Source organism: Lynx rufus, unplaced genomic scaffold (genome assembly GCF_022079265.1).
Source record: "Lynx rufus isolate CCGP_SWC_20201006 ecotype Redwood Valley unplaced genomic scaffold, mLynRuf1.p SCAF_5, whole genome shotgun sequence".
NCBI lineage: Eukaryota > Metazoa > Chordata > Mammalia > Carnivora > Felidae > Lynx > Lynx rufus.
In genome coordinates, this window is record NW_025814867.1 from 76483482 (window position 1) to 76503549 (window position 20068).

Sequence of the window (20068 nt, forward strand, 5' to 3'; positions counted from 1 at the left end):
GTGTTGGGGCGCCTGGGTGGCTCAGTCGGTTAAGCGTCCGACTTCGGCTCAGGTCATGATCTCACAGTCTGGGAGTTGGAGCCCCACCTTGGGCCCTGGGCTGACAGCTCAGAGCCTGGAGCCTGCTTCGGATTCTGTGCTTCCCTCCCTCTCTGCCCCTCCCCTGCTCATGCTCTGTCTCTCTCTGTCTCAAAAATAAATAAAAACATTAAAGATAAATTTAAAAAGGAAGTTAAGTTACAGTGTGATACGGCATCGTGACTCCTCTGTGCCTGCCTCTCCAGGCTGCAGCTTCTGTCTTGACACCACCTAGCCCCTTTCTCTTACTGGCTTTCCGAAATGGGAAGTAGGAGAAATTTTTTTATGTATGTTTAGCCATACATGTTACAATGAAAGTAATAAACTTATTTTTGTTTTCTGTTCTTACCAGTTGGGTAAATTTCTGCTTTACATTTTTGGTGAGGATTTTTTAATTAGGCCATAAATTTTGAAAACCTTTTAGAAGACAAATGTGTACAGCAAACACATTTACATAATAGATGTGATTTTTGTTTCTTTATTAAAAAATTTTTTTATGTGATATGATACATATTCATCATTTTTTTTTAGGGTTTATTTATTTTGAGAGAGAGCAAGAGAGTGCTTGTGTGCAAGCAGGGGAGAGACAGAGAGAGAGGAGAGAGAGAATTCCGAGCAGGTTCCACACTGTCAACATAGAGCCCAATGTGGAGCTCGAACTCACAAACTGAGATCATGACCTGAGCCAAAACAGCAATTGGACACTCAACCAACTGAGCCACCCAGGAGCCCCAGTAGTTATCATTTTTAAAAATCCTGCAATCCAGAAAGTTACATAGAAGAATGTTTTTTGTTTTTTTTTTAATTACCCTATAAGGGTACCTCAGTGGCTCCATTGGTTCAGTGTCTGACTCTTGGTTTGGGCTCTGGTCATGATCTCACGGTTCGTGGGTTCGAGCCCTGTGTCAGCCTCTGTGCTGATAGTGCTGAGTGTGCTTGGGATTCTCTTTCTCTCCCTGTCTCTGTCCCTCCCACTCCTCCTCCTTTGTTCCTGCTCTCATTCTCTCAAAATAAATAAATAAACTTTGACAAAAAAGTTACCCTATAAAATCCTATCACCCAGAAATAACCATCATTATCATTTGGTGACCATCAGTCTAGATATTTTTTATCTGCCTAGGTTAACATGATTTTAGAAAAACTGGATCATGTAATACTTGCTTTTATAAATAAATATAGTGTCCAACTCATTTAGGAAGCTTAGGTAAAACTGAGGACTTTCTGAATTTCAAACAATATTTCTGCACCATACTCTCTCTTAATAAATATCACTACAGTTTAAAAAAAATCTGAATGACTGCAATGGATTGGAATTACTATGTTTATAATTACATTTCAGTTTTTATAATATCTGTGATGCGAAGCCAGTAAGGAAATTTGTACGAACTCATGCTTGCTCCAACCTCTCTTCTCCATCCCTCTTAATTTTAATAGGTTATGTTATTTTACCTCATTAAGGCTAGTAACACATTCTTTTCTGTATCCAAAATTCCCACAAATTGTTCGACCTTTTTTAAATGGATGATAAGCTTTACACCAGTCCTTTTTGCCATGATTTTTCCATTCCTACAGTTTTTATTTTCATTTATCTTTTGGTTAGCTGGCTGTATTTGGACATGGTTATATTTTGGTAGAGAACATAATAGGGTAGAATTCTTAAAGCTGTGTTCATATATACTTAATTCTAAGTCTTTTTCACTTTTCAACCCTCCCATCTCCTCTCCAGTATATCTTATTTGAGACTCTCGCAACTTCTCGTGGACAGTTTAAGCAAAAAACGATGATTATGTCTTTTAAGTAAGGCTGTTTAGGTTCACATAAGCTGAAAATATGTCCAGATTCACATGCATTAATGGTAGAATTAGTTATAAAAATCCATGCCTCCAGAACTCTAGGGATTATTCTGACTGTATTTGAACTCCGTATCTTTAATCAGACGGGAACAATGCTTCCTTTGATGTGGCAAAAGGAAAATTTATTCTTTTTTTTTTTTTTGTCTGAGTTGGAATTTGTTTTAATAAAGGTATTAGATGTTAGACTTCTTCCTATCCTTTGAAATTTTCATTCTATAAGACTATTATTATACCATTCACTGGCTGCCTGTAAGAAAAGTCTGTCTGTCTATCCTTGTCTTACACACACACACACACACACACACACACACGCACGCGTGCGCGCGCACGCATGCGGACACACACGCTCACTACTCTCTTTGTGACCCCACTCTCTAACAACTGGTTTCTGCTTCATTTCTGAACAAGTTTTATGACAACAACAAAAATATTTGAATGTTAATTTCTTACTTTATTGTCTGAAAAATGCTAGACTGATTTTGTGTGATACCAAAACATTGAGTTTGGGGGATTTTCATGGTTGTTTGCCTTGATTCTCTTTGCTTTGTTTTTGTTTTGTTTTGGAGAGAGAGCAAAAGCTGTTGCCACAGACACTAAACTAACTAGAAAATTTGAAGTACTCGAAAGTTTAATGATGAACTGTTTGTAGTATCTTTTTCTAAAAGTTGTCATCACAAGATTTAATGTTACGAGTATTTACGTAAAAGCCAGACTGCAGGAAGTTGGGCTGTTTGTCCTTTCTCAAGTTGAATCTCTACCTGTCCTACCTTTGTTTATCTGTTTACAAGGCTTTCCTGATACACATATAATAAAGAATCTGGCTTTGTTGTGCACATAATTCCCTAAGAAGAAAGCTGTTTATTACATAACATAACAAAGGAATTCAAGTTTAGTTGTGTTGCTTTCAGGGGATGGTTCATGTGGAGATTTAGTTAAAGAAGAATAACTCCTGGAAGTAGGGTGTGAACACATTTCATGGCTATTACCTCTTACAACCATGCTTCCCCCCAGGCTGCCATTTATACTCATTAAACAACTAATCTTTACAAAGGTATTTCTTCTAAATTGTCTGGATTAAATAAGAAAATTTAAAAACCAAATTTATAAACATAATAAATATAAAAACCAAGGTAAAAATTTTGCCATATACAATTAAGTTACACAATTAAAATACACAGAAATAAATGATGTGGTTATAAAAACAAGCTAAAATAGGCAACTAAAAGGTAAGCTAAGTAAAGCTATCTCAGAATAAAATACAAGATTAAAAGTTCATGAGTACTAGATAAAATAAATTAAAATTTCAATAAAATAAAAACCAAGTTAAAACCAGTGTCTTAAGAACTGGAATGCATGAAAAGTCATCAGTATAAAATCTTAGCTCTTCAATAGAGCTCTTCAGTTGGGAGGTCACCCAGTGGGAAAGTCTCCTTTGCCTTAAGGGGCTCCCATATCTCCACTGCCATAGGACTTGTACAGTGTCAGGTAATGGGCGACACATTTCCCTTCTGTATTTACAGAGCTTCCTAGAACCATTCTTGTTCTGCTCTGACCTTTCTTCATGATTCCCAGATGTTTGCAGGAATAGGTTCCTCCCAAGACATAGAGTTAAATAAAGCTTTTGTAAATGATTATCCAACAAGAAACCGTAGTCGAAGTTTTGAAATGTATTAGTTTGATTTTTGATGATAAAGATTTTTCCCAAGGCTTAGGAAAACACAGATTTTGGAGTCACAGCACCAGTTTACTGCCGGTGTGATCTTTGGCAAATTACTTTTCTAAATTTCAGTTCTTATCTCAAGTGAAGGTCATGCTTATGGTGTAAGGCTGTTACAAGATTGAAATGAAAAAATTTGTGTAAATCATTTAATAGAGCACCCAACATAATAGGAATAAATGATGATCTATCTACTGATGTGGTTGGAAATGTTAATTGAAATAATGTTAACTTCTACTTCTTGGTCTGTGATGACTAAGGAAATACAAAATAATGCTTGAGAGTGGGAACAAATTTTGGATAACCTTCATTGATTGATCTTGCTTGACATCGCTAAAGAGAAATGGGGGAGGGGGTGGAGATGAGGTAGTGGAGGGGGCTGTTCTCTGTTCTCTCCTGCAGTACATGGGGTTATTTAGACTTGGTCAGTGATGGTTTTATAGCATAGTATACAAGAACCTGACTGGAGGCTCTGCCGTGTCTGCTTTGAACCTACCTTCTCCCGAGACACAGGAGATTATAGTTCCAAGGTCTAGACTTACTGACTTCAGTTTCTTTATTTTCCCAGGGTGCATGGTAAAGACATCTGTTTGAGCTATGGTCATTGTTTCTTACTGTCTTTTCTCTTCCCAGTCAAGTGTTCCATCTTTTCTTTAAAAAAAAAATTTTTTTTTGCAAACAAATGTATGTCAGAGGCACATTTCAACCTGTAAAACACTATGCTGATGCTAATCTTAAAAATAACAGAGCGCTGTGGTTTCCTCTGACATTATAGGCACTCTGGTTTCCATTATTGGAGGCAATGATGGCCCCTCAGAAGCTGTCTGGTTCAGCTGCACCTCATCTACACCCTGAAGGTAGGTTTATCGAGTCCACCTACACCATCGCCAATTATTATCTGCTAAAAATTATCATTACTGTTTTTCTTAATGAAATCATAGTGTAGTGTTAATCTCCCCTTTTATATTCAGTTTTTTCTATGGCACCAATTCTGTCATTTGTCTTGAATAATAGTAGCTTTGTTACTTATCAACAGTAACTTTAAAATATCCAGCTGGCCCCGGTTAGCTAAGTTTCTAGGAAGCTGGGTAAATCCACTATTTTTCACTAACTTATAGGGAAAACCAAAACCTCTTATTTTAAACTAACCTTAATGTTAACATTTTGTTACTGTAACAGCTCTGAGATCTCTGACCATGCAAGTTCTAAACAGCATGGCAGCTTTTATTGCCCTTCCATCCATCTTGCAAAGAATCTTACAGGTGAGTTAAAAGGGGGGCGGGATTCAGAGTTGATCAACTTCAGTGAATATTTTAGTTATGTTTAACAGGCAAATGAAGCTAATGTTTACATGGGTCTCTAGAGTAATGCAGCTGATTTTTGGCTTGCTAAATATCTAACTTAGGACAGACGTCCTTGAAACTTTCCTGGTGCTCCAGGAGGCTAGGTTTGCCTGGCACACACCCATGAGCTTCAGTTAGGGTGTGCAGCCTTCAGATGTTCACTGTTATCTTGGGATTCAGATGTACAAGCTTCCTATTCATATGCTAACTGGGAGAGAATCACCATTTATTTCCAGCTAAATATGCTTTTTAGATTAAAAAAAAAAAAGATTAACTTACAAATGAAGTTAATATCAGCATTTCCTAATTATTGGTTTAACTTAAATTTTCTAGCTCATCATAAAAAATGTTGTTATGTTCAAGATTTCATCCCCTGTTCTAGATTCTAGCCGACTGTGTGTCCAAAGCCTTTGTAGGAAACATTATTTTACCCTGTTTTCCTCAGCAAAAAGGGCTGAACACTCCCAGCATCATCAAAAGAACGCTAAAAATACCCTATGATATATTTTGTGAAAAACCTGTGAACATTTTTGGGGAAACAGTGGGAATTATCCTTGGAATCCATTTTGTCTTCTTTCATCTTATGCAGCATGAGACACACCAAGAAAAAGGAAAAGAGAAAGAAAAAATCCAACAGCACTGTGATACCATTGGTCTTTCTAATTTTCAGATGATTTTTCTCCCATAAAGAATGTCCCTGTCAGCTCTCTTTTAAGGCTCGCCAAGCTCTACTTCAATCTGGTATTAAGTGTCTGGGCCTCTGCGGATACAGACTGCTGCGTCTGTAGCCTCTCATCACAGCTTATGTATCTTTAAATGCGTTATCTCATTCGGTCCTTATCATGTGTTGGATAAGTCTTTGATATAGACTGCTTCTCTTATATCCATTTTGGAATACTTTAGTCATAATGTTTTTTAGTCATATATAAAGTAATATTTTCGTAAGGCAGGAATACTTTACCAAGTAAATCAGAAAAAATGAAATCTTAAAGCCGAAAGTGGCTCCTCTCTCAGTGTATGCATTTTGCTTTATGTTGAGCTGTAACCACACTTGATGATACATGAATTATAATAAATAAAAATCAATTTTTCTCTTGGTGATTTTAAAAATTTTGTTTTTCAAGCTTCCTGACTTTGAAGGCTTTTGATATTAGAAAACCTTCCCTTTATTTTGAGCTATATTGGCAGTCATTTCATTTTTTTTTTTTTTTGGCATTCATTTCAACTGCGTTTTTTTTTTTTTTTTAATTTTTTTTTTTTCAACGTTTATTTATTTTTGGGACAGAGAGAGACAGAGCATGAACGGGGGAGGGGCAGAGAGAGAGGGAGACACAGAATCGGAAACAGGCTCCAGGCTCCGAGCCATCAGCCCAGAGCCCGACGCGGGGCTCGAACTCACGGACCGCGAGATCGTGACCTGGCTGAAGTCGGACGCGTAACCGACTGCGCCACCCAGGCGCCCCATCAACTGCGTTCTTATCATATTTCTACCTCCAGTAGTAGAAAAAGTACCTGCCACCTTCTACTCCCATTAATAAGGAGTGTATGCTATTTTTTATTTTTTTTTTATTTTTTTCCTTTTAAATTTGTTGCAGGTTTTTTTTAATTTGTTGCAGTTTTTTTTAATATGAAATTTATTGTCAGATTGGTTTCCATGCAATACCCAGTGCTCATCCCAAAAGGTGCCCTCCTCAATACCCCTCACGCACCCTCCCCTCCCTGCCACCCCCCATCAAACCTCAGTTTGTTCTCCTTATTTGCATGCTGTGATTACTGTAATAGTAACTCTACCTTATATTTGTATGGAGGTTTTTATTTTTTCAAGGTGTTTTCACAAATAGTATCTCCTTTGAAACTCACAACAACCTCTTGAGGTAGAGAGGGCTACTACAGAAATTTCTTGATGAAGGAAGAAACTAAAGTATGGAAAAGTTAGTACGTGGCCCGCCGTTAGTGGCAAAACCCAGGCTACCACTGAAGTCTCTCACCTCCTAATTTATTCTCTTTCCTATTATGTCATATAAGCTTTTCAGTTGTTTCACTGCCTGGTCTTTTGAGGAGTTTAATTAATTATTCGTTTATTATATGTTTCCCTGTTTGGTCATTTCCTGTGTAGATGAAAGGCTTAGCTCCTGACCTAGAAGAGCCGAGTAGCTTCATAATAGTTTTGTTTTTTGAATAAATTAGAATGAGTTGAGTTTCTACATAACTTTAGCAGAGGAGTACCAATGAAAGTACATCTCTGGGGGCGCCGGGTCACTCAGTCGGTTGAGCAGCCAACTCCTGGTTTCAGCTCAGGTCATGATCTCAACAGTTCATGAGTTAGAGTCCCACATTGAGCTCTGTGCTGCCAGTGTGGAGCCTGCTTGGGATTCTCTCTCTCTCCCTCCCTCCCTCCCTCCCTCCTTCCCTCCCTCTCTCTCTGCCCCTCCCATGCTCACTCTCTCTCAAAATAAATAAACTTAAAAAAAAAAAAAGAAAGAAAGAAAGTTTATCTCTGAAACAGATTGGGTAATTTGAGAAGATTTCCTGGAGGAGGAGATGTCTGAACTGAATCTTAAATAGCCTAAAGGAATCAGGGGGAAAAAAGGAGATAGCACTATTCTAAGCGGAGTGAACTATATATACAAAGAATGTGAGGTAAAACATGGTACATTTGGGGGAGTTGCAAATGTTTAAGTATGCTTGGAACATAAGACAAGAATAAAGGTGAGTCACGGAGCTGAAATTTGAGACTTGCAGGGATTGTGCCTTTAATTGCTTTGTGAACCATAAGGTTGGACTTTGGATTTAATTTTAAAATTTGTAGATTCTCATCAAAGGATTTTAAGCAGAGGAATGATGGAATGAGGTTTCTCTTTAGAAAGATCATTCACCCTGTATGTTATATAGGATAAATTGGAAGGGATCAAGACTGAAGGCATAGAAATACCTAGAATGTATTAGGTACTCAAAGTTTGTTAATTGAGTTGCATAGAATGGCTAAGAGAAGATGAATTTGGAAATTAGTAGAATCCACTTGACTTTTTGATGTTTAGAGGTAGGGAAATTTAAGAAGAACTTGTTAGTGTGATTGACTAACACTGAGCCATGGGAGAATACAAGACTGGAGTTTATAGAAAAAGATAAAAGTGGAGACATAGACTTGGAAGTCATCAACACAGAAGTAGTAGTTCAATACTTGAAACTAAGTGAACTTTAGAAGGAAGTGAATTAGCAAAGAAAGCAGAAGGCCAAGATTGGAGTTACAGAACATCTAAGAATCAGGTCTATTTACCGATTTTTTTAAGTTTGTTTATTTATTTTGAGAGAGAGAGAGAGAGCAGGGGAGGGGCAGAGAGAGAGGGAGAGAGAGAATCCCAAGTAGGCTCCACACTCAGCACAGAGCCTGATGGGGGGGCTCACTCTTATGACAGTGAATTCATGATCTGAGCCAATATCAAGAGTTGGAATCCTAACCGACTAAGCCAGTCAGGCGCCCCTATTTACTGATTTTTATTTACCATTAGAACAGAAGGGCTTGGGAATAAGACTGTACTTTGCTAGTACTCTGTCACCATCACCTAGCTCAGAGGCACCTGGCATACAGTAGGTACTTAATATTTTTTTTTCAACGTTTATTTATTTTTGGGACAGAGAGAGACAGAGCATGAACGGGGGAGGGGCAGAGAGAGAGGGAGACACAGAATCGGAAACAGGCTCCAGGCTCTGAGCCATCAGCCCAGAGCCTGATGCGGGGCTCGAACTCACGGACCGCGAGATCGTGACCTGGCTGAAGTCAGACGCTTAACCGACTGCGCCACCCAGGCACCCCAGTACTTAATATTTTTAGAGTGGATAACAGGTCAAGGTTGGAAGAATTCCACTTCTGGCCAAGATGGAGTAACAGAGGCCCAATTTATCTCCTTTGCCGGAAACAACCCAAAAAATGGACAAAGTATATGAAATAGTTTTAAAAAACCACTGAGTATCAGGCAATGAAGGTCAGTGATACCTCAGGGACAGGAAACAGAGTAAGCCCTGTGTTTGCCCCAGCTTAATGTCTTGAGAGACTTTCTAGGCAATAGTGCAGGAAGGGGTATCACAGCCAGTTTCCAGTATATTCATTGCTTTGAGGAGATGGCACTGGGAGTCAGGAGTCCAAGATGCCCAGAGTTTTCAGGCAAGTACCAGGCAAAAGAACTCTGGAGATAGACCATAGGCCCTCCTCAAAACGTACGCAATCTCAGGAAACTAGGGAGGCCAGGGAAAGAAACACATGAAAGGATCAGAGGAAATTATACTTGTACTCACACAAGACCAACAAGACTAGAAGGAAGAAGACCTCATAATTCACCGAACATTGGGTAAAGTACTCGGAAGTACTCAGTAGTAGGAAACAGCCCTAAACTATACATAGTTGCAGCCATGCCTTGCAAATCTTAAAAGCAAGACCTGAAAGGATCAAACTTTCCGAGTAATTTAATTGCATCCCAGAACAAAGGTTAAAAATGCTTTTAGGAATAAAAAAATATCTAGGTCCCAATAGCATATGACACTGAATCAAAAATTACAAGGTGTGCAAAAAAGTTGGAAAATGAAACCCAGAAATGACATTGGATGTTAGAATTAGCAGACAAGGACACCAAAACAGAAAAAAGATAAGTGGATTTGAAGACATAACAATACAGACAATCCAAAATAAAACCAAGTAGAATGAATTGGAAAAAAAAAAATGAACCAGAGTTATCAGCTGTGGGACAATTTCAAACAGCCCAAAATAAAATGGAATCCTGAAAACAGGGAGTCAGAACAGAAAAACTACTTGAAGAAATACTGGCTGCATATTTTCCATATTTATGGAGAACTGTTAGCACACAGATCCATAACCCCAAACCCGAGCAGTATGAGGAAAACTACCAGGCGCATCACGATTGCTCAAAATCAGAGATTAACAGAGAAGCTTAAAAGCAGCCAGAGAAAAAAGGCAGAGGACCAAAAATAAAGATGACAACACCTTTCTGCTGAACAATTTTAACTGCTTTGACCTAGTTGACATTTACATATCAATTACAACACATTCTTCTCAAGCTGTACATGCAATATCTACCAAGACCATACTCTAGGCTATAAAGCAAGTGTCCATAAATCCAGTGTTTTGGATTTTAATCATTCTAATAGATGTGTAGTGGTCTCTCGTTGTTTTAATGTGCAGTTCCCTAATGAACTGTGACATTGAACACCTTTTCATGTTGCTCATTTGCCATCTGTGACCCCATTGGTAAGGTGTCTGTTCAGATCTTTGGCCCGCTTTTTAGTCGGGTTTGGAGGTTCTTTTTATTGTTGAGTTTTAAGAGTTCTTTGTATATTTTTTATACAAGTGTTTTGTCAGATATGTTTTGCCCTTGTTTCTCCCAGTTGGTAGCTTGTCTTTTCATGCTCTCAACAGATCTTTTCATGAAGCATTTTTTTAATTTGATTGATTGATTGATTGATTGATAAATTTTTTTAATGTTTATTTTTGAGAGAGACAGAGACAGATCGCAAGCTGGGGAGGGGCAGAGAGAGAGAGAGGGAGACACAGAATCTGAAGTAGGCTCCAGGCTCCGAGCTGTCAGCACAGAGCCCGATATGGGGCTTGAACTCACGAACTGTGAGATCATGATCTGGGCCGAAGCTGGACACTCAACCGACTGAGCCACCCAGGCGCCCCAGAAGTTTTTTAATTTTAATGAGGTCCAACTTTTCAGGGTTTTTTTTCATGGATTGTGCTTTTATCTATTTATTTTTTAATGTTTATTTTGAGAGAGAGAGCATGCACATGTGTGCACACGAGCAGGGAAGGGGCAGAGAGAGAATCCTAAACAGGCTCCATACAGCGCAGAGCCCAATGCAGGGCTCAACCTCACGAACCATGAGATTGTGACTAGAGCCTAAATCAAGAGTTGGATGCCTAACCAGCTGAGCAACCCAGGCACCCTAATGGATTGTGCTTTTAGTGTTGTATCTAAAAACTCATCCTCAAACCCAGGATCACCTAGATTTGTTTCTCCATGTTCTAGAAGTTACAAAGTTCGGCATTTTACATTTTAGGTCTATGATCCATTTTGAGTTAATTTTTGTGAACGATAGAAGGTCAGTGTCTGGAGTTCTTTTTCTCCATGTGGATGTCCAGTTCTTCCAGCACCACTTGTTGAAATGACTGTCCATTTCTTCACTGAATAGCCTTTGGTCAGTTGACTGTATTTATGGGGCATGATTTCAGAGTCCTCTATTCTTTTCCAGTGATCTATTTGTTCAGTCATTTGCCAGTGTGACATTGTCTTGATTATTGTAGCTTCATAGTAAATCCGAAAGTCAGGTAGTGTCAGTCCTCTGATCTTGTCCTTCTTCAGTATTGTGTTAGCTATTTTGGGTTTTTTGCCTTTCCATATAAACTATAGAATAATTTTGTCTCTATACATAAAATAACTTGCTAGCATTTTGATAGAGATTGTCTGGTTTTGTCTGGGTAATGCTGGCCTCATCAAATAAGTAGAAAATGTTTTCTTCTGTTTTCTGAAACATTGTAGAATATTGATATATTTTCTTCTTAAATATTTGGTAGAATAAACCAATGAAAAACCATGTGGGCCTGGTGCCTTCTGTTTTGAAATGTTCTTAATTAAGGATTCAGTTTGGTTAAGAGACACAGGCCTTGTTTATCTATTTCCCCTTGTATGAGTTTTGGTAGATAGTGTCTTTCAAGGCATTGATCCTTTACATCTAAGTTATCAAGAACTCTAACCGGAATTTTTATGTTCTTAGGATTTGGGGCATTTTTTGTTTCTAATGTTTGTTTATTTTTGAGAGACACAGAGCATGAACAGGGAAGGGGCAAAGAGAGAGGGAGACACAGAATCTGAAGCAGGCTCCATGCTCTGAGCTATCAGCACAGAGACCGATGCGGGGCTGGAACTCACGAATCCTGAGATCATGACCTTAGCCAAAGTTGGAAACTTAACTGATTGAGCCACCCAGACATCCCCGTTTTTGGTTTTTTTTTTTTGAAATCTTGTCCCTTACCATTTTTTTGTCTGCCCCAGTTTTTAATGCACTGTAAGTTTTCTCCAGTAGAATATTTTCTAGAACATTTCCTATGTTCATAGTCCATACTCAACAAATATTAGTTGGCTCAATCACCTCATGTTTTGGGGTAGTTCTAAGCAGTTTATAAAGCACTTTTGTGTTCTTTATCTCTTTTGATCTCTGTATACACTAAGCTGGGGAAGTAGTGATATCCCCATGTTTCTCAATAGGAATGTGCTACTCACATTAACTAACTTTCCTTAGTTTACTCACTTATTAGGTGGACATAGCTAGAACATTAACTGAACTCCAAATTTTAGGCCTCCCATACCTAACACCAGCCCACACCAGCCCTGGTGTACTTCAGATCCACCTCCCTTTATCAGGCCCCTTGGAGAGAAGAGAGGGAGTGACAGTTATTTAGATGAGCAGTTGCTCACATAATTAGTTTTTCCAGAGGAGATGTTCTCATGATAAGAGGTTCTCAAAGATCTTCTTGACCTCTAAATGTTTATTCAAACTGATGCCTGGCACCTGAATTGTGCAGGCTTCTTCCATGAACATTAGATGGTAAGTTAGTGTTTTTAAGGGAACATGTTTATGTTACATATATTCTGTCTTCCCCACTTGGTTTTATTGATCTTTACTCTATGGCAAAAAGTAATTCTTGTGTTCTGAGAAGCTGTTTATGACTGTCTTACTGAGGAAATTAAAGCAAACAAATGATTTATATGCTAACCTGCTGAGGGCATTATTCATATTTTAAAGTAATGCTTGATTAGTAACGATTTTAATTATAAAACAAACCACATACATGCTACAGTAGGTTCCAGAAAAAGCAAGATGGGGGAAAGTGGTCATCACGTCTTTTGCCAAAAAACTTTTTAAAAAATGAGTTGAAGAGAAACCTCAGTAGTTATTCATTGCTAAAGAATCTAACTGACATCTTTGGGAAATAATTGGAAAAGCTAGTGGATTGTGTACATGCTGTGTTAGAAACCTTGAGCTCCCTTTTGCATTCTATAATTTATATGTTGCCACAGCATGAGGTAATTTTCATGATTTTGCTTTTAAATTATGCATATTAAAGTGAAATGTACTGATACAAATATAGACATGACCTATAAAGATTTTTTCCTTTCCCCAGAATTTAACCTTTTAAAGACCTTTTTATTCTCCAAACCACCCTTGTCATAAACAAATGACAGAGCTTTTCTGTGCTAGAGCTTATTAGTGTGTTGGATGTATATAGTATGGTAGATACTGTAATACATATTTTTTGTAATAAAGTATTACACTGTCTCTTGATACTTTGAGAAATAGGTGTATTTATTAAGAGCTTGACCAAAAGCAAAATTGAGTATAAGCTTAGAAGCATTAACATGTATCTATTTTTATGCAAAAAAAAAAAAAGAAAACAAAAAATTATCTGGTGAGTATATGGCCTGAGTTGTTTTTCTAATAAAAGATTAATATCTTGTGCTGCTCTCACCCAACTGAAAGTACTGAAAAACAATCTCGGTTAGAAACTGTGCCCACCCAGTCTTCAAGAGCCGTCATCGGAGCCTACAAGAGAAAAGGAAGCAAATACTCAGACTATGTGGTATAAGAGCAGAAAAACAGTTTCTTCTCACATTTCTGAACCTCTCTCCAATGTTTTTCCTGTTTCACAGTCTTTTCTTAACATCTAAACTCCGAATTACTCTTAATGCACCAAGATTTTAATAACTGCCACTCTCTAAGAAGTAGCCAGACATGTTACCTACATTTTCCAGCAAACATTAGCTTATTATTTAGTTTATCAGTCTATGTATCTACTTGGGAGACCAGTATAACATATTAATTAAAAACATGGTTTCTGAAGTACCTAGGTTCAAATCCCAGTTTATCTGTGTAATAGTTTTGTGATCTTAGAGAATCTTACTTAACCTTTCTGAGCTTGAATTTCTTCATTTATAAATGTTCTGGAAGGAGTGTAATGATATGGTACATGTAAAAAGTACGGAGTACCGCGCTTGGCATGTGCTACCCACTTAAATAAATAGCTATATTCATCATTACTGTATGGTTGGGCTCCCCTGTTTGGCATGGGAGAATCATTTATGTCAGACATAATCCCATATTAGAGTAAAGTAATAGATTTGACATACTCATTTATTAGCAATGTTTTAATTATAATTCTGGGCCTAGCCAAAGGTGCGGTAAAATGATAACTCAAATAGGCCGATGGAGATAAAAGTTGCATAATACAACTTAGCGGTAGAGCAATTTGGCAGTATATATCGATACCCATAAAAACCCTCTTTGAATCTGTAATTCCCTTTCTAGAAATCTCTAAAGAAAGAATGAGAGATTTAGACTAAAATTTACAGCCACCAGCATTTGACAATTGTGAGTGGGAGTTAGGAAGGGGGAGGCAAACTTACATGTCCAGCAGTAGAGAAGGGTTGAATGACAAGTGATATTTTTACATGATTCATATTCTGTAGCTGTTATGAAATATTTGATATGGGAAACTTCTCACAATATACTGTTATAAAAGTATGTAAAATGCTCAAATTTTGTACACTAAGAAATACATCTCTCCCTCTTGCCCTTTGTCTCCTTTCCCAGAAACAAGACTGGAAAAATGTGCATCAAAATATCAACAGTGTTTATCTCTGTGTGGCTGGATTTCAGTTTTTTGTGTCTATTTTTTGAATTGTTTTTATACATTTCAGTTTTTTTTCCACATTGTACCTACTAAACAAGTTACTTGGCATACCTCATAGGAAAAGCAGTGAAGGGGAGATTGGGTGTCTGAGTATGTGTTGTTGATCAGTAGTGACTTTATTGAAAAAAGCTTTAAAAAACTGAAAGTTGCCCCTTGGATCCAAAAATTAATCTCCTAAACTGAAACGATTTAGTTGGTAGGAGCCAGGAGGGGGCCAGGTGTGGGTCATAGAAGGGGTTGTTGGACAGATTCTGGCATTCAGGTGGACGTTGGTTTTAATGTAGCAGATAAATAAGAGCTCAAAGAGGCATGGGTGATGTTTAATATAAAGAAAGAGAGGAAGCTTCTTGCAGAAACAAAACCAGGGTGAACTTTAATTACACTTGCAAAAAGATTATTAGGTAAGGGGCTCATATCACTTAAATTTTATTTTATCTTTTTTTTTCAAAATATTTATGATGGACAGAGGGAGACTGATACACATTTCTAGTGGAAGGTTCATGAAAGAATAAATATTTTGTGACTGTAGAAAAGTACTTGAGTGTTTGGCTCTTTCTGATAACTTATATATTAAAGTGATTTTAAAATATCAAGAACAAAATTACACGTTTGCAACTTTTTTCTAATTAGGATCCAGTTTACGGAAAAGGAAAACTTGGAGAAATCCAGGGACTCGTTCTGGGAATGTTGGATACCTTTAACTATGAACAAGTAAGCTTTCTATTTCTGAGGCTGTCCTAAGGTAAAAAGAAGCTATTTCTTTTTTCTTTGCACCCATACTTTTTCTTTAAAAATTCCTATTTAATGGAAGTTTGGTAGATTGAAGTGTATGCTTTTTAAAAGCTTATAAATCTCTTGGCCTTAATTAATATGTGTATACACACACAGAGATATTGTAGAATGTGGAAATGTATCAAATTTGGACTCATTTTATTCATTGGGAATGAAACAGTTCTTTTTTTCTAAGTGAAAAGTGTGAGAAATATTCTGGAAAATAATTGAATGGAAGAATGTAACCATGAAAAGGAAGAGTCAGCATGAGTATAGAAATTGCAAAATAAAATTAAATGAATTTTCTTTCAAACGTTCTGAAGCAGATGATTGCCACTAACCAAAAGTGGTCATTAGTCTTTGTTTAACTCAAAACTGCCTATAGCATTGATTCTCAGTAGGAGCCACCATGGTATACAGATTTTTTTCTTAGTATACTTCGAAGTGACTGATGAAGCCACCTAAGAAAAGCACCATTTAGGTATGGTAGATACAGTATCTGCTTCTTTAAAAATCTGAGAGAAAAAAAGAAAAATTGGGGTGACAGAGCTTTTCTTAGGGTGTTGAAGAACTACAGTTTTGCCAAGCATAGCCCCGTGAAACAGATACCCCTGCAGGCATGCACTCCGTGTTGGCAGAAGGGAAGCTGAGAACAAGGCAGGAAATGTTTGCAAACTTTGGAAGAGCAGGAAAAGATAGGGTTGATTGGAAAGAATTACAGTGGTAAGACTGTTAGACCTAAAAATTCTCCATTACAGGTAAAATTAAAGGACTAGGCTTATAGCAAGGAGGATGGGCAGTATGTCTTCCCCTTTGGGACTGACAGAAAAGAGCCCAGCTGCACATCTGAATGATAGATATGAATGTTGAGAATTAGATAGAGTATGTAAGCAACATAAGCACACAAAGTATTAAAATGACTTAATGTGATAGCTATGAAAATGTCTTTATGTGACTTACTGACAGATGTCACAGTCTTAAGTAGATTCAAATGACTTGTAAGTGCTGATCAGGAAAATGTGATCTTTCTGCCCAAGGGAGATGAAAACTGAGGAACGGCCATTAGCTTTTTCAGTGAAAGGTTATTTGAAATATTGCCATGGATGCAGTTTCTATAAAAAAAAATCGGAGTTTTTGGTTGTTTGTTGTAACACTTTGAGCCATTCAGAGGGAACTTACTAGAAAAACGTAATTAAAAAATAGGTTTGTATTTATCTAGTCATTCGAAAGCCATCAGTGCTGAGTTAAGCCACAGAATGGCAGAGCACACATTTCTCAGTAGAAACTAATGATAGCCTTTTAATAAATATTTTGAGACTCTAGATGTATGCCCTTGTCATTTCTTGCACATTAAAGTTAACCACTTAAATTTGGGAGTATTTGGGGTTTGTTTTTATTAATGTTATGCCTTCATAGTATATTCTTTTTTTTTTTTTAAACATTTATTTATTTTTGAGACAGAGACAGTGCATGAACGGGGGAGGGTCAGAGAGAGGGAGACACAGAATCTGAAACAGGCTCCAGGCTCTGAGCTGTCAGCACAGAGCCCGACGTGGGGCTCGAACTCACGGACCACGAGATCATGACCTGAGCTGAAGTCAGCCGCTTAACCGACTGAGCCACCCAGGTGCCCCAGATAGTATATTCTAATTTCAGTTGTTTGTGGTAAAAAACCAAACAAGTGTCTCTCCTCATTCACCTCCTCCCATCTCTTTCACTTAAAGAACCATTTTTGTGTGTTTGGTTTCTGTTTTGGTCTTTCCTAGACTCTGCTGGAAACAACTACTAGCCTTCTAAACCAAGATCTCCATTGGTCATTGTGTAACCTGAGAGCTTCAGTCACCAGAGGACTGAATCCCAAGCAGGATTACTGCTCTATATGTTTGCAGCAGTACAAGAGACGCCAAGAAATGGCGGATGAAATCATTGTCTTTAGGTAATCAAGAGAAGGAAATGTTACACATACAGTGTGCGACATGTATGGTATTACCAGGCAGGTATACATGTGGATACACAGCTCTAGTCAGTCTTTCTAGCAGTGAACAAAACAGGGCAAAGTTCGCCCTCATAGACCTTACATTCTGCTTAGGGTTTGGGAGAATATATGGGGTAAAGGCAATAAAAGATGGACTCTGGAACCACGCTTTTTGAGTTCCCATCCTGTTTCTGCCACTTGCTAGCTGTGAGACTTTGAACATTTTATTTAATCTCTTTACATCTTAGTTTCCTTATCTGTAAATTGGGATAATAATGGTACCTTTTTCTTAGCTTATTGCGAATATTAAATGAGATAAATTACATAAGACACTTGTCATCGTGTTGACATAGCAAGAGCTATATAAGTGTTATAACTTCTATTAGTATAGACACAGGAAGATTAGCAGATTTGGTGGTTGGAAGGGGAAGAAGCTCTCATCACACAAAAAGCCCATGAAAGAGTGTTTGGTGGGGGAAAACATTTTATACAGAGTAGTCTTGGAAGGCATCACTGTTAAGTGACTTAATAACAATTTAAAAATTAATAAAAATGTAATAATTACCATGAATAAAATAAAATATGGTGTAAAGGAATGTTGGGAGCTACTAATTTCTAAAGAGTAACTAGGGAACGTCTCACTAGTTTAGTGACATTTGAGCAGAGACCTAAGGGAAGTGGCTGTGCAGTTATCAGGGGGGGTGCCCCAGGCAGAGGATCAGCAAGGGCAGACACCTTGAGGCTAGAGCTTGGTCACATACTTGGAGAGTAATGAGTGAGTAGGCTTGTGCTGGTGAAGCAGAGTGAAGGAAAGGGAAGATGATAACAGTTGACTTCAGAAGAACAGAGGCCAAATTATATAGCAACTGGGTCATTATAAAGGGTTAAACTTTTACTCTGAGATGAGAAGCCATTGGATGGTTTTGAGGATAGGTTTGACGTCTGGCCTGTGTCTTAAGGATCTCTTTGCTATGTTGAGAATGGACTACAGAAGTTCAAGGGTGAAAGCAGGGAAACCATTTAGGTTATTGCAGTAATCCAAGTGAGAGATGGCCCAAGGTGGTAGTAATGAAGTAAGAAGTGGTAGGATTCTGGACATATTTTAAAGGTAGAGCTGGTAAGATTTGTTTATAGATTGCATGTGAGGTGTGAAAGAAAGAGAATAGTGAAGGATGATGCCAAACTTTCTGGCCTGAGAAACTGGAAGAATGGAGTTGTTGAGGTGGGAAAGGTTGGATGACAGCAATGCGGTTGGGGTAGAGCAGAGTGAAATCAAGAATTTGGTTTGACACATGTTAGAGTTAAGATGCCTGTAAGATATCCCTTCCACACATAGGTGGCATTTTAAAGCTGTGGACCTGGAGTAATCACTGAAAGAGCAAGCGTAGCTCTAGAAGAAAAAAAGTAGAGAAAGACTATAAAGACTATAGAAAAGAATTGACTTCTGAGGTAGTCCAACATTTCAGGCTGAAGAGTTGAGGAGCAATCAGTAAAGATGACAGAGAATTATACTCAACACTCACTTTAGGGAGGCTCACTTAGCAATCAGCAGGGAGTTTCTTCTTAGGAATAGTGTAAGAATTACTGCAGCCCTGACAGTTTTGTATTAATCAAATCACAACTGTTGCCTTGGATTTGATGAGGCAGACCACTCATGTTGTTACCAAGCTACTTAAATCATTAGGGCTTTCCCCAATTGCATTTTTTTCATACTTGCTAAAAACATTTCATAGTTTGAGAAATGAACAGAAGTTCAAGTCATCTCCCACGTGGTTTGTAGTCAAGAGAATTGTGATTCTGTTCCTGCTCCCAATGTAGGTGTGCAAATACGTGAGTCTGGGCTTTAAAAAAGAGAGGACGGCAACAAGTAAATTTCCTTTCTTCTTAACTATACAACAGTCAGTGTATTATAACTTACCTGAAGTCTTTGCCACTTATAAATACACTCTAGCATAGCTTATGTTTGGAGATTTTATGTTAAGGAAAAGTGCAAATTGGTTGCCTTTATTTTGCAGCTGTGGCCATTTGTATCACTCATTCTGTCTGCAAAACAAAGAGTGCACCATAGAAACTGAGGGGCGGACAAGATGGACATGCTACAAATGCAGCTCAAGTAACAAAGTAGGGAAATTAAGTGAAAATTCATCTGAAATTAAAAAGGGGAAGACAGCCCCGTCACAGGTAAGACTTGTTTTCATGGCAAGATGGAGATAGTCTTTTCTTACCAGGGTCTTTCGGGCCTGGCCTCATTTTTCTTGTAGACCTCAGCGACTTTACCTCGTTGGTATCTAGTGCATGACGCCTTCTGTTCAGTTCTATTTAGTATTTGAAGAACTTCTCCTCCTTGCCCTACGCTGAAAATGGGGATTTAAGACACTTTAAAGGCAGAAGACATTTTCTTCTCTGAAAAAGTTTAAGATCTACCTGAAGGTGGGGGGCGGTGGGGGGGATGTACATACATGAGCCTCCTTAAGCCTTTGACAAAGTAAGAGGTCAGCAAGTACTGATGGCTACCTGTGTGCTCGAGAGCAGAGCTGTCCCTCTTCAGTGGGACCAGTGGACAAGCTAAGT

General features: G+C 38.1%; 1 protein-coding gene across 3 annotated transcripts in view; it reads left to right on the forward strand.

Annotated features, from left to right (window-relative positions):
* Window positions 1-20068, forward strand: part of VPS8 (VPS8 subunit of CORVET complex) — a 240499-nt gene that overhangs the window by 163178 nt on the left and 57253 nt on the right. For all 3 annotated transcript variants that reach the window (XM_047098538.1, XM_047098537.1, XM_047098539.1), the window contains 5 exons: window positions 4424-4505; window positions 4828-4910; window positions 15382-15462; window positions 17289-17458; window positions 19513-19678. In XM_047098538.1, coding sequence (XP_046954494.1) covers window positions 4424-4505; window positions 4828-4910; window positions 15382-15462; window positions 17289-17458; window positions 19513-19678 — 582 coding nt within the window. The remainder of the gene's footprint in view (window positions 1-4423; window positions 4506-4827; window positions 4911-15381; window positions 15463-17288; window positions 17459-19512; window positions 19679-20068) is intronic.